General features: G+C 35.1%; 1 protein-coding gene across 4 annotated transcripts in view; it reads right to left on the bottom strand.

The window, feature by feature from the left end:
* The window catches only part of ENOX1 (ecto-NOX disulfide-thiol exchanger 1), a 1465540-nt gene that overhangs the window by 710682 nt on the left and 738774 nt on the right, over positions 1-16084 (bottom strand). For all 4 annotated transcript variants that reach the window (XM_053707980.1, XM_053707982.1, XM_053707981.1 and 1 more), the window contains 2 exons: positions 4565-4705; positions 3289-3426 (listed from right to left, as the gene is read on the bottom strand). In XM_053707980.1, coding sequence (XP_053563955.1) covers positions 3289-3426; positions 4565-4658 — 232 coding nt within the window. In that variant the 5' untranslated portion in view covers positions 4659-4705. The remainder of the gene's footprint in view (positions 1-3288; positions 3427-4564; positions 4706-16084) is intronic.

Below are 16084 nucleotides of genomic sequence, written 5' to 3' on the forward strand. Positions count from 1 at the left end.
GACTTCAATAAAGCAGCTAAATATCTATGTGTCAAACTAAGGGAGAGGAATATATAGAGGAATGGGCACAGGAGGCTCTAATAAGAGTTAATCAAGAGGAGCCAAAACATAGAAATAACAAGAAGAAACCCCTAGGAGAAACATCTAAACTTAGGGGAAAAATACAAGTTGGGGAATATAAAAAAATAATAATTATCTACCCCTAGATTACAACCTATAACACAGCAGCCAGAAAAGTAAATTATAACCTAAACACATTGGTACATGAATGTTAAAAAATTAGTAGCTCCATCTGTTTAAAAAAAAAAAATACAAAAAAAAAAAATGCAAACAGTGCATTAGTGAGGTTTGATTTTTTTTAAATGCGAGAAGGGAGGAAACACTGTGCATGCTGTTCCCATGTTGATAAGAAAAAAACAACAATAAAAGTATCAAAACAGGAGATATGGATTATCCTATAAAGTCCTTTTTAAATTGCAAAAGTAAGTACATAGAGTGTATGATACAGAGCAATTGCATTTTATCATATATAGGTCGTACAAAACATTCTTTAAATGAAAGATGTTCAGAACACATAAGAAGTATTAAAGATGGAACAGATGATACAGGCTTAGCCTGACATTTTTTTTTTTAAATATCTTTATAAAGACACCTCAGCATTTAAAATTAGGACAATATAACAGGTTCCCCCTAATTGGGAGGGAGGTAAAAGACTATTACATCTACACAAATGTGGAACATACTGGATTCACAAACTAAAAACACTTTACCCAATGGCATGAAAAAAGGTATAGACCTTACGGCTTTCATTGTGTATAAAGGTTACTGGTTGAATGAAATTTTGTATCCTCTAACTTTTCATTAAGTATACAACTAGCATAAATATTGAATCTGTTTATGGAGGAGTTAAAAATATGTTGAGGACATGTTCATGCCTTAATAGGTTGTGATAAAACCGCTAATATAGGATTAAGAAACATATAGAAGATAAAGAGTTAATTGAACCTGCAGGATGAGGTATCAATAGAGGGCTTATACGGTATCATGGATGCAAACCTCTGAAGAAGACTATTGGTCGGTGAAATGCATTTGTCCTAAATTTCCCTACAGTAACTTTAGAAAGATTACTACTAAATAGCACCACCAGAAGGGACTGATATTTTACACACACACATACGGATTATACATTTCTACGTATATTAAGAGGAGCAGGTGTGTGCGGTGATACATAACAACTGTCTTTAGCTATATTCGTTTTTATTTAATTTCCCTATGTATTGATAGTAGGGATTTCTCTTAATGAGACATAATACACTAGATTTTTATTTGCATAAATGTTTTGTAGATGATCCATTTATATAACCCATACAGTTTTTTTTTTTAAATGTATAGTTTTGCTTATTTTTATATATAACATTGTGCTGATTTTCAGACTCCAAGCCCCAAAGTTCTAGGAGTATACTGATGTATACCTACTCCAGCTTGCTCCTGTTTGTGTAAAGGCTCTTTACATATGCAGAGAAAGGGGGGAGTGTCTGCTTTTACTGGGTGTTCCAGTCAACTTAATCAAAAGTGCTAAACTGGGAGCTTCTAAGTAAGTTTATAAAATATTTTATACTGGATTTTTAGATCAGCATCTGTGCATAGTATTCTTTATAGTAATGTCTATAACATGCAGTTATATGAAAAATTATGTATACTGTCCCTTTAAGTAAATGTGTTTTGGGAGGTAAATAAAATATCTAAGGAATCAGAAAAATAGCCATTCACTCCTGGGTCTAGATTACGTACTATAACTTTATTATATTAATTAGTGTTTAGCAAATTAACTTTAAACCCTGAGGACACAAAATTTATTGTATCTATTATTTATTTTGAATTGTAGTTGCAGTGTGCGCTGACAAACCCCCTTTGTGTATCATAGATCTAGGAAAATCTTTGTTAAAATTCCTTTACATTTTGCAGTTTGCATTTAGTATATGTAAAGGAGCATACAAACTTTCCTGTAGCAATGCAATAAATAACATACTAGCTAATCACATAAACGTTCCATATACATTTACATCTTGTTTGCTGCAATTGTTTTTCAGGAGTCACACATTTTTTCCACTTGTCTTAATTGGAGGAGCCAATTACTGGGGTAGACCCAGCTTGCCATGGTCTATTTGTCAGTAAAATTTACATTGGTTTGCATTATCTTATAACTTCCACTGAGATCAGTTAGATACAGAAATGTAGCAGGGTCAGCCTTGTGAAGTCTGCAGTATGCACTTCCAATTCTAAGAATTGGAAAAGCCACCATTTTTAAAGTTAATCCACAGGTTACAGGTAAAAAATAAAAAATGAAAGTAAATTGCAGAAGCCTGCTGTTTTATCTATTTATATGAGTGTTTCGCTAATTTAAACTGTGGATTGAAATTGAAAACCAAGCAAAAGAAAAAAAAAAAAAACCAAAACAAGCTGAAGCTGTCATACAATGTTTTTCGTGCAGGACTTGTAATTGTGGCAATTGTGAGTTGTCAGAGTGTATCTTATACAGTTGTTTCATACATTAGTGAATATGAATTCATCATAAAGAGGACACAAACTCTAATATAATGTTTATTGTTTATGTATGCTCAGAACATTGTATCCCTGGAGACTGAAATTAATTTGCAATGCATTCCACCAGGCTACCTAATTAATTTCCATTGCATAACATACCCATGTGTATGATATCATCTTTTAACAATATTCTTGACACAGTATATTCTCCGATGTATGCAATGTTTTCTAAACAATCAGAATATGACATAAACCTTTCTACAAAAATAAAATAAATCCTACACATATTTTAGAATCCCCACATAATTGCTCATTAAAATAAATAATTATATATATATATACTTATCCATGCAGAGCAGGAGGTTTATTTTTAATCCCTTGTTATCTAAATGTCTTTTTATTTCAGCATTCAGAACTCTGACTGCTGGCAGGGGGTTTCAGCCAATGCCCATATTTTCTGCAAACCTGCATGAAACTGCTCCTATAAAGAGCTGATCACCTTTCCCATATCCCCTTCTGAACAGCGAAAGTCTCTTCTCCTGATATGTCTGGGGATACAGACTGTTATTTATAATATTTTGCCCTAAAGAGCACTGGCTGACTCACTGGGTTGCTTACAAAGAGTATTGTTTGTTATTATGTTGTTTCCAAGCAGTGATGGAAAAAAATAGACTGTCAGATTTCATCACCCTTTAGATGTTTTTAACCTATGTTAGGACAGTCTGCTTTCAGCAGAACACTCACCTGAGATGAGTTGTTGTCCAGCTAACCCTACAGGGACCATACCAAGGTTATTCATTGCTGTAGCCCATGCTGTTGGGTCAGTAACAGACATGGTGAGGTGTGTAGCATCAATAGCTATACTTCCCAGAGCATCGGCAGCTGCAGAATTACAAATCAGAACAAGTTTTAAGATCCTTTATTAATACAAACAACATTCACGGCTGGCAAACTACTGAATGATTCACTCAGTGTGGACAGTTAGAATTTGGCTTTAGTACAATTGCAAACAAATGTACATTTGAAAAAAAATTTAATAATAATATAAATTAAATATTTTAATCAAGCTTCAGAATTCAGGAGAAAAAAATAATCAAATGAACCTAGCTACAAATATGTATACAAAGCTGCAAAACAGTATGTGTTTAAAAGGGTGGTAAACATCTTTTAATTATAACATTAGTCTGCATTTTTCAAATAAATGAACATACCAGCAGAGTCTGAGCTATATTAGAACAGATTAACACCTTTTCTGTTGAAATTAATTTGTGTCAAATTCCACACTACACTTTCCTTATTCAGGGGAATCAAAATAAACAAAATCTCCATTGTTTGGCTACGGCATAAATGATAACAAGCTGCATATAGGGGAGAGATGTGGCGCAGTTAGACTGGTGAATCCTGCCATAAATCTCTTTCAGTCTTCAGGACTGGAAAATCCACAATTTTTAGACTTAAATTAAAGGGACACTGAACCCAAACATTTTCTTTTGTGATTCAGATAGAGCATGCAATTTTAAGCAACTTTCTAATTTACTCCTATTATCAATTTTTCTTCGTTCTCTTGCTATCTTTCTATGAAAAAGAAAGCATCTAAGCTTTTTTCTTGGTTCAGATCTCTGGACAGCAGTTTTTGATTGGTGGATGGATTTATCCACCAATCAGCAAGGACAACCTAGGTTGTTCACCAAAAATGGGCCGGCATCTAAACTTACATTCTTGCATTTAAAATAAAGATACAAAGAGAATTAAGAACATTTGATAATAGGAGTAAATTAGAAAGTTGCTTAAAATTTCATGCTCTATCTGAATCACAAAATAAAAAATAAAATAATGAAATTATATAGTAAAGTTGTTTTACTACGCATAATTAAGCATTTTATATTTGCTGTCTACTTTTCCTTTAAGTTTTTTTTAGCAGAACTATGTTTACAAGCAAATGATTAGTTGTACTGAGGTCTGATATCAGAGCCATACATTCAGAATTCTTTGTAACAAGTCATTCATTAGGGAGTTTTACCTGTAGCCATTGTTTTTCCCGGTTCCTTTTGTTGCTGTTCAATCCTTTCAACTATGGATATGTTTCTTATTGCATTGTTATCATTTTGAGACATGAAAGCTTGTTTGTTAATTGCAGAGTCCACCAGCAACTCATTAAGTTCTAAAGAAAAAGAGATATTTAAAAAAAATATATATTATAAGTTGAAAAATAGTCAAACTTACTTCATACAAATGTGCATCAGAGATGCTTATTCGTCACATTTTGCCCTTATTAAATTTGCATACTAGATAAAAATAGTTGTCTATGTTACAGCTACAGCAGTGGAATAAAGTGCATAGTTTCCCCTCATCATCAATAAGGCATTCATTCTGCTAAGCATTTTTATAGAATTCATGCTTTTTTATACTTATAATATTGGCTGTTACAATGTGTTTAAGTAATTGGCTGTAAGACAGGCTTTAAATAGTTGCATGAAAACACACTTTAGAGTTCTATCGCAACTAAGGGTTAAAGAGACAGTAAAGTCAAAATTAAACGTTCATGATTCAGATTGAGCAGACCATTTTAAACAACTTTCCAATTTACTTCTGTTTTCAAATGTACTTTGTTTTCTCTGTATCTTTAATTGAAGAGTAAAACTAGGTAGGCTTATAAGAGCTCAGGAGTATCCACGTGTCTTTAGTACTAGTAAAGAAGCGTGCACACTCCTGAGCTCTTATGAGCCTACTTAGTTTTACTCTTCAAAAAAAAAAAAAAAAAATACCAAGAGAACAAATCAAATTTGATAACAGAATTAAATTGGAAAGTTGTTTAAAATGGTCTGCTCAATCTGAATCATGAAAGTTTAATTTTGACTTTACTGTTCCTTTAAAGGAAGATTTAGCTTGAAGCATGGCCACTATACTTTTCCTATCTGGCACTGACAAACTGCCGGACAGCTCACACCCATCCCATAGAGACAGCTTGTCTGCGCTGCTGCTCCAACCTATAATACGTTTCTGAAAAGTAAAGGGTTAATGAAAATTTGCTTTGGGTAAAAGGAGAAATAGCAAATGAATTGCAAATAATGCCAGTGCATTGCATGACAATAAACACAATGAATAGTCAATGTGCTTACAATAATCACTCTCTGATTTCAATTGCCAGGAAATTGACTTTTCCAAATGTTGTCATTCTTCCCAGAAAGGCTAAATTTGGGGTTTACTGCATGCGTGTAATTGCAGCTTTATATTCAGTGCATAAAACTGCACAATGCTAATTATTGAGTTTCATACCAACTGTTCTAAATTGCATGCCTTATTTTTTTCATATATGGTTACACAACAGCCTGAAACACTGATTTCTATATATGAGACAATATTAGTATAATAAGCTCCTATCTTAAAAAAAGAAGCCCACCATAAATTTTCTTATGTACGTAAAATATCACCACACTGTGTATAAAGGTTTATGAGTCTTTGAGGAAGTGCCTAATGGCCATGAAAAGCGTAAGACTTTGTCTATGGGATAACAAGTATGTCCCTCACTCCTTTAAACTTAAAGGGACAGTCTAGTCAAAATTAAACTTTCATGATTCAGATAGGGCATGCAATTTTAAACAACTTTTATCATCAAATTTGCTTTGTTCACTTGGTATTCTTTGTTGAAAGCTAAACCTTGATAGGCTCATAGGCTGATTTCTAATACCTTTAAGGCCACCTCTAATCACAGTGCATTTTAACAGTTTTTCACAGTTAGACAGTCCTAGTTGATGAGTGCCATATAGGTAACATTGTGCTCACATCCGTGGAGTTATTTATGAGTCAGCACTGACTGGCTAAAGTTCAAGTCTGTAAAAGAACTGAAATAAGTGGCAGTCTGCAGAGGCTTAGATACAAGTTAATAACAGAGGTAAAATGTATATTTATATAACAGTTTTGGTTAAGCACCAACACAGAAGTTGGTTATGCAGTAAACACAGAAGATTTGCATAATCAACAAAAGCAAAATAACAAGACAATACAATAGCACTTAGTCTGAACTTTAAATGAGTAGTAGATTTTTTTCTGACAATTGTAAAAGTTATGTCTATTTCCACTCCCCTTGTACCATGTGACAGCCATCAGCCAATCACAAATGCATACACGTACCATGTGACAGCCATCAGTCAATCACAAATGCATACATGTTTATTTTGTGAATTCTTGCACATGCTCAGTAAGAGCTGGTGACTCAAAACGTTTAAATATAAAAAGACTGTGCACATTTTGTTAATGGTTGTTAATAGAAGTAAATTGGAAAGTTGTTTAAAATTGCATGCACTACCTGAATAATGAAAGTTTAATTTTGACTTCAGTAAACAATCTGGAGTAGACTGTCCCTTAAATAAATTTGGAGTAGATTGTAAATAAATATGAAGCTTTTTATCTTTGTTCTTACTATTCCTAGAGAGAGAGAGAGAGAGAGAGAGAGAGAGAGATACTAATACTTAGGAGTCACATTTTAGCTTGGTAAGTCCTACAGGTGTGCACTTAAATATAATGAATTATGTACAAGTAATATTATAGACCCCCTACATGCACATTTACAGTTTCTGTATACTTTTGTGTGATAATACATAGACTATAGCAGTTTCGTCTCCAATGATTAAGAAATATGAGTGAAACAGTTTGTTTTATGATTATCTTCTTTCATATGTTTTGTTTTGATTAATTATAAAGCAATTCCAATCTAAAATGTACCCGCACACACACACACACACATTTCACCAAGGTGTAGAATGCAAACCAAAAGAAGTATAAATTAATGATGCAGACCAAGTATACCTGCATGCATCCAGCAAATGGTAGCACGTGTGTATGTACGCTACACTAACTAGAGGGGGATAATGTTTTAGAAAGCCAGTGTCAGGCTTTAAGGGATATGAATCCTAAAACATGTTCTGTAAGGTTTTAGATAGAGGATAACGTTTTAAACAACTTTTCAATTTACTTTAATTAGCAAATTTGCATTATTCCTTTGGTATTCTTTTTTGAAGGAACAGCATTGCACTACAGAAAGCTAGCTGAACACATTGGGTGAACCAATGACAAGAGGCATATACATGCAGCCACCAATCAGAAACTAACCTACCTAGGTAATCTTTTTAATAAAGAATACCAAGAGAACAAAGCAAATTAGATCAAATAAGTAAATTGAAAAGTTGTTTAAAATTGTATGATCTATCTGAATCATGAAAGAGAATTAGTGGGGTTTCATGTCCTTTTAAAAAGGGACAGTGAACAACAAATATTTCAGTAGCTTTCTCTACAGTTAGGCTTTAAAACACATTATTACTTACCTGCCTCTTTCTCAAAATTAAATTTAAAGTCCATTTAGCACTCAACTGTGTGTGTGTTTGTATTACACGGCAGCCGCCCCACAAAATACGTTTTTTTTTCTTCTGAGAGAAGACAGCAATTTAACAAAAATAGAAGCCATATCGCCTGCCTCATTGACTCTAAACACAATGCGCTCATGCGCCCACTGTTTATTCTAGGATGATGGGTTTAGCAGTGCTACTGCGCATGCGAAACTCATCTCAATGCTTGTTTATACTTTAATGCATTTTATTTTTAAACAAAATCCTTCTCTTAATGTGTTTAAACCCTGCATCATTTTGTTGCTTCAGCACCTGTTTGACACTCCAGATAACAATAAGGGAATAAGCCTTTCATTTTGTGTTCATTCAATGTAGGGCTCAAACATATTAAAAAAAAAAAAATTCTTTAAAAAGGTATAATGTTCTTATAAGATAAAGCATTTTAAAGGGACACTCAGGCTTTATTAAATTTTCATGATTCAGATACAGTATGTAATTTTAAACAACTTTCCAATTTACTTCCATTAAAAAAAAATGTGCACAGTCTTTTATATTTACACTTTTTGAGTCACCAGCTCCTACTGAGCATGTGCAAGAACTAACAGACTATACGTATATGCATTTGTAATTGGTCGATTACTATCACATGGTACAGGGGGAGTGGAAATATACATAACTTTGAAATGTGTTAGAAAAAAATCTACTATTTATTTGAAGTTCAGAGTAAATGCTATTGTATTGTCTTGTTATCTTGCATTTGTTGATTATGCAAATCTACTGTGTTTACTGGTCCTTTAAATGTTCACTAATATTCCCCAAATTAAATTAAAATAATAATAATATTAACAATAATATTTCGTATTATAATCATCATCATTATAATAATGCATGAATTGTAACAGAAAGTGATTGCACTATTGCTTTACAGCAGTTGCTTTGTATTTATTGGAGCTGAGAGTATCCTCTACAACCCATTCATCATATATGATAAAGATGATTGGTGATCTCCCTTCAGGAACAAAACTAAAATCCTTATGAAGCCTTATGCAATGCCTATGAAAAATATATATAGAATGTGTATTTTGCTGCAAGCTGGAATTAACAACAAAATAAAATAAACGGCAGAATGTGGGTCAGCTTGCTAGAACTGTGGTAAGCCAAGTGTTTGGAAACCAGGGCAACATATAAATAGTTGAGCACAAGAGCAATCTTTAATACTAAGAAGCGCTGATCTTTATTTTGTGTCATTCATGACTTAACAAAAAAATAAAATATTGCTGTATCAGACAGGGTTATTAAGGGCTCACACAGATGATCTTGCCTTGGACCTTTTCTTCAAAACAAAAAAATACATTTCAGTCTTCGCAACAGTAAATGACAAAAATAGAAAAATAAGGAAAAAAATAAGGGAGAAAAATGCAAATGAATAAAATGGTCTCATTATACCTGAACTTTAGCCACTGTACCTTGCAGATGACATTCTCATTAAAAAACTGTATTTCGTAGTCATACCTTTTAACTGAAAGATAATATTTTTACCGACATATCAAACACTGCTCCATTAAAGAGTGGTCCAAAATGTAAAAATGTGTATTTGTTTAAAAAGGTTATAAAAAAAACTACATATTAACGGGACAGTAAAGTAAAAATTAAACTCTCATGATTCAGATAGAGCATGCAATTGTAAACAACTTTCAATTTACTTCTGTTATCAAATTGCTTTGTTCTCTTTGTATCTTTTATTGAAGAGTAAAATAAGGTAGAAGAGTTCAGGAGTGTGTCTTTAGTACTCTATGGCAGCAGAGTTTTGCAACATTGTATAACAAAGCTACAAATAATGTTGCAAAACTCTGCTGCCACAGAGTACTAAAGACACGTGCACACTCCTGAGCTCTTATGAGCCTAACTAGTTTTACTCTTCAATAAAAGATACCACGAGAATGAAGCAAATTTGATTACAGAAGTAAATAGGAAAATTGTTTAAAATTGCATGCTCTATATGAATTATAAAGGTTTACTTTTCCTTTACTGTCCCTTTAAAGGCTCCTTTTGTGACGTTGTAGACAAATCTTGGGAGTCCTTGTGGTGTGTGAATGATATAACAGGATATCTGGTTTAAAAAACTATAAGGAGCAGGGATTTCACAGGTTTTGATAGCAGGGGTTTCACAAGTCTGTTCACAAACCATCACAGAAGCAAAATATGGTGGCTAATTAGTTCAATGTTGATAATGGCAGCCTATATATATGTCTGAATTGTTTTTTTTTATTCCCCACTTAACCAAAAATGTCACTTCATGTGATGTACATTTAAAAATGTAATATAGTTTTAAGCAAATTTAAAAGAAAAGAAAAAACAACTTTACTTATAGTGAAGATCCAACACATACACGTGAATCATACATAAAGTATCTGTCTTGCATTGGTGTTTGTCTATCACATTAAGATTATACATTATTATTATACCATGCAGATCTAGAATGGGAAAAAGGATCTAGAATGGGGAAAAAGGGGGAGGATTGGGTAATCACAAACACATATACAAAATAAATTCTTTGTGAGCCACTAAAAACTATCAGAGGCTGCATGCAATGCTTTCTATGTGCCATACAACAATAAACGTACTGCTATAAACACACCTTACAATAAAATGTAAACACAAGTATGTACTTTGTACAACAAATTTGTAACAAAAAAATCTAGAATGGGAAAGAGGAGGGAGGATTGGGTAATATCCTGTGCTGTGCCTGGAACTTATATTTACACCTTAAAGTGTCAGTAAACCTTAAAAATAATGTTATATAATTCTGTACATAGTGCAGAATTATATAACATTATATTAGCGCAATCTTTATAAAACGTAATATTCCCTTTGAATTTTCACAGCCCGGCCCGACCACACCATAACACTAAGTGCAGCTCGCTCCTGCTGTCAGACAGAGCAGGAGCGAGCTGCACTGTGTATAATGGCGCGGTCGGGCCGGGCTGTGACTATACAGCTGGCCCGATGTGCTGTGTGAATAAAACAGACCCGCTCAGAAGAGCACAGAGAGCAGGTCTGTAAAACAGCCGTTTTTTTTTTTTTTTTTTTTAATTCAAAGGGAATATTACGTTTTATAAAGATTGCGCTAATATAATGTTATATAATTCTGCACTATGTGCTAAATTATATAACATTATTTTTGAGGTTTACTGTCCCTTTAAATAAGACACACAAAAAAATAAAAACATGCCATAAACACAAAATAACACAAACAAACCTAAGGCTAAATGTTGGTGCCTTGAGGAGGAATGAATAAGGTTAAGGAGCATACCTGCGGACCGCGTAAATCACAGCAGTGTGAGTGGTAGAGGTAGTGTTTTATGTCTGCTTTACCATTTCCATATACTGGTGGGCAATTTATAAGCATTTTTATTTCAGTTGATTTTGTTTAAATGTCTAAAGACTTCAATGCAAAGTTCAGTATAAGCTCAATTATAATAAAATTGTGATTTTGTTAAAGAGGCATAATATGCTAAATCACTTGAAAGGGGTGTAACATAACTGTAAAAAAGCTAATAATAAAATACCACATAAATATCTTTATGTAAAAAAGCCTAAAATGTCTTCATCTCACAAGAGTAAGTGCTCTGTGGACATTTATCCTTCAGCTACTGTCCAGCTGCAAATTGGGGAAAAACAGCAGCCAATCAACATCAGCAGTGCTGATGCCATGCAATGGTTTACTGTGATCTCATGAGATTTCACACAAAAAAAGATTTCATAGTAAACATTCTTAAACTGAGAAGGGAAAAACACATGACTGTGCCTGCACGCATGCTCCCTTGCAAGTGCAGAGACTAGCATCCTGATTTGCTGTTTAAAGCCCCTTTACAATGGCATGTGGCATGTGGCTACTGAGGTAAAATAGCTTCCTTTTTTGCATAGAGATGCTCAGGTGATATTTTATAGTTAGCATAAATCAGAAATAGACTGTATGGATTAACAAGTGAACTGAATATGTGCAACAACATTAAAATTGGAAGAAAAAAAAACATTGTCAGCTAAAATATGATGTGCAAAAGAGGCCACAATGGGGTAAATTTACTAATGTGCAAGCAGACATGATACGATGTAGCGTATCATGTCCGCTGCACATCGATAAATGCTGACATCGGCCGCTAGCAGGGGGTGTCAATCAACCCGCTGCTTCATAACTTCGTTTTTCAGCGAGCTGAAAATGGGGCATCAAGTTCCGTACAAAGCTTGATAAATTGACCTCAATGGGTTTCATGAAGACAAAGAATGTTGAATTAGAAAAGTCCAAAAACATGTTGAACAATTTTGAAAACATACAGAAAGTCAAGCAAGGCAACTTGCAAATATATTCTAATTCGTTGGAATGGAGGTTTCCGTTTGTAATTCTTATCAGAAAAATGCAAGCTATGCAAATTATTATAATGTACAACTATTAAACAAAAGCAAACAAACCATTAAAGGAACATAAGCTGTAATGTATTAGAGCATTTTATTAGAACACTATTTCTTGCCTATAACTATGTGTTTAACTCCTAAAAGGTGTTGAACACACATGCAAAGTCTACTACAGCCAATCAGCAGCAACATATGTGTATAGCTGCCAATCACTAGCCTGGGTCCAGCCTATTATGAGGGTTAAAAAACTACTGGAAGTAACAATGCAATAAGTAAACACATTACAAAACTTTCTTGCACTTTTAACAAACACATATCATACATAGGCCTAGATTTGGAGTTTGGCGGTAGCCGTGAAAACCAGCGTTAGAGGCTCCTAACGTTGGTTTTAGGCTACCTCCGGTATTTGGAGTCAGTCAAAAAAGGGTCTAACGCTCACTTTTCAGCCGCAACTTTTCCATACCGCAGATCTCCTTACGTCAATTGCGTATCCTATCTTTTCAATGGGATCTTTCTAACTCCGGTATTTAGAGTCGTGTCTGACGTGAGCGTTAGAATTCTAACGACAAAACTCCAGCCGCAGAAAAAAGTCAGTAGTTAAGAGCTTTCTGGGCTAACGCCGGTTCATAAAGCTCTTAACTACTGTACTCTAAAGTACACTAAAACCCATAAACTACCTATGTACCCCTAAACCAAGGCCCCCCCACATCGCCGCCACTCGATAAAAATTTTTTAACCCCTAATCTGCCGACCGCCACCTACGTTATCCTTATGTACCCCTAATCTGCTGCCCCTAACACCGCCGACCCCTATATTATATTTATTAACCCCTAACCTGCCCCCCACAACGTCGCAGCCAGCTACCTACAATAATTAACCCCTAATCTGCCAACCGCAAAGCGCCACTACTTAAGTTATCCTTATGTACCCCTAATCTGCTGCCCCTAACACCGCCGACCCCTATATTATATTTATTAACCCCTAATCTGCCCCCCTCAACGTCGCCTCCACCTGCCTACACTTATTAAACCCTAATCTGCCGAGCGGACCGCACCGCTACTATAATAAAGTTATTAACCCCTAATCCGCCTCACTAACCCTATAATAAATAGTATTAACCCCTAATCTATCAGCCAATAGAATGCAAGCTCAATCTGATTGGCTGATTGGATCAGCCAATCGGATTGATCTTGATTCTGATTGGCTGATTCCATCAGCCAATCAGAATATTCCTACCTTAATTCCGATTGGCTGATAGAATCCTATCAGCCAATCGGAATTCGAGGGACGCCATCTTGGATGACGTCCCTTAAAGGAACCGTCATTCTTCAGTTGGACGTCGCCGGATGAAGATGGGTCCGCGGTGGAGGTCTTTAGGATGGAGCCGGTCCTCATCGGATGAAGATAGAAGATGCCGCTTGGAAGATGATGGTTGCCGGTCCGGATCTACTGTTCTTCCCGGATAGGATGAAGACTTTGGAGCCTCTTCTGGACCTCTTCAGCCACCGGATGATGGATCGCCAGCCCCCGCTTGGGTTGGATGAAGATTTTGGAGCCAGGACCGATCGGTGATACCCGGTGAGGTGAAGACAAGGTAGGATGATCTTCAGGGGCTTAGTGTTAGGTTTATTTAAGGGGGGTTTGGGTTAGATTAGGGGTATGTGGGTGGTGGGTTGTAATGTTGGGGGGGTATTGTATGGTTTTTTTTACAGGCAAAAGAGCTGAACATCTTGGGGCATGCCCCGCAAAGGGCCCTGTTCAGGGCTGGTAAGGTAAAAGAGCTTTGAACTTTAGTAATTTAGAATAGGGTAGGGCATTTTTTATTTTGGGGGTCTTTGTTATTTTATTAGGGGGCTTAGTGTAGGTGTAATTAGTTTAAAATTGTTGTAATATTTTTCTTATGTTTGTAAATATTTTTTTATTTTTTGTAACTTAGTTCTTTTTTATTTTTTGTCCTTTAGTTAGTTTATTTCATTGTAGTTATTTGTAGGTATTGTATTTAATTAATGTATTGATAGTGTAGTGTTAGGTTTAATTGTAGGTAATTGTAGGTATTTTATTTAATTAATTTAATGATAGTATAGTGTTAGGTTTAATTGTAACTTAGGTTAGGATTTATTTTACAGGTAATTTTGTAATTATTTTAACTATTTTAGCTATTAAATAGTTCTTAACTATTTAATAGCTATTGTACCTGGTTAAAATAAATACAAAGTTACCTGTAAAATAAATATTAATCCTAAAATAGCTATAATATCATTATAATTTATATTGTAGCTATATTAGGATTTATTTTACAGGTAAGTATTTAGCTTTAAATAGGAATAATTTATTTAATAAGAGTTAATTAATTTCGTTAGATTTAAATTATATTTAAGTTAGGGGGGTGTTAGTGTTAGGGTTAGACTTAGCTTTAGGGGTTAATACATTTATTAGAATAGCGGTGAGCTCCGGTCGGCAGATTAGGGGTTAATAATTGAAGTTAGGTGTCGGCGATGTTAGGGAGGGCAGATTAGGGGTTAATACTATTTATTATAGGGTTAGTGAGGCGGATTAGGGGTTAATAACTTTATAATAATAGCGGTGCGGTCCGGTCGGCAGATTAGGGGTTAATAAGTGTAGACAGGTGGAGGCGACGTTGTGGGGGGCAGATTAGGGGTTAATAAATATAATATAGGGGTCGGCGATGTTAGGGCAGCAGATTAGGGGTACATAGGGATAATGTAAGTAGCGGCGGTTTACGGAGCGGCAGATTAGGGGTTAATAATAATATGCAGGGGTCAGCGATAGCGGGGGCAGCAGATTAGGGGTTAATAAGTGTAAGGTTAGTAGTGTTTAGACTCGGGGTACATGTTAGAGTGTTAGGTGCAGACGTAGGAAGTGTTTCCCCATAGCAAACAATGGGGCTGCGTTAGGAGCTGAACGCGGCTTTTTTGCAGGTGTTAGGTTTTTTTTCAGCTCAAACAGCCCCATTGTTTCCTATGGGGGAATCGTGCACGAGCACGTTTTTGAGGCTGGCCGCGTCCGTAAGCAACTCTGGTATCGAGAGTTGCAGTTGCGTTAAATATGCTCTACGCTCCTTTTTTGGAGCCTAATGCTGACATTTTGTGGACTCTCAATACCAGAGTTATTTTTATGGTGCGGCCAGAAAAAAGCCAGCGTTAGATACGCGGGTCGTTACCGACAAAACTCTAAATCTAGCCGTTAACAAATTCTTTGTGAGCCACTAAAAACTATCAGAGGCTGCATGCAATGCTAAGTGCCATACAACAATAAACGTACTGCTATAAACACACCTTACAATAAAATGTAAACACAAGTTTGTACTTTGTACAACAAATTTGTAACAAAAATAAACACAAACCCAAATAAAATAAATATACAGAGGCAAAATGACCTAAAGGCTTGATGCTCTACGTGAGAAATTGCTACTATTTTAGGTGTAAACCACTGCTTGCTGGGAACTGTTTTCCATTTGTGCAACTGCATGCACAAGAAATATTACCCTCTAGTCTGAAATAAACTTTTCTGACCTTCTACATGCGTCAAATATAAGTTATTGCTTTACCAGCTTTCTTGAAGATGCAACGACCACAAACGTCTGAATACAGATACGACTTTTTAGTGCATGGCTCTGCCTATAAAATAACTAAGTAAAATGATATATTTCCTTTAAAGATAAAAACGCCCAGAGAGTATCTGTATATTAAGTGCAGAAGTAAAGCAAATGTTCTTGCAGGTTTTAACTTTCAAGGTAAACCTTAAAGGGACAGTGTAGTCAAAAT

The sequence above is a fragment of the Bombina bombina genome, chromosome 3 (assembly GCF_027579735.1).
Source record: "Bombina bombina isolate aBomBom1 chromosome 3, aBomBom1.pri, whole genome shotgun sequence".
Classification (NCBI taxonomy): domain Eukaryota; kingdom Metazoa; phylum Chordata; class Amphibia; order Anura; family Bombinatoridae; genus Bombina; species Bombina bombina.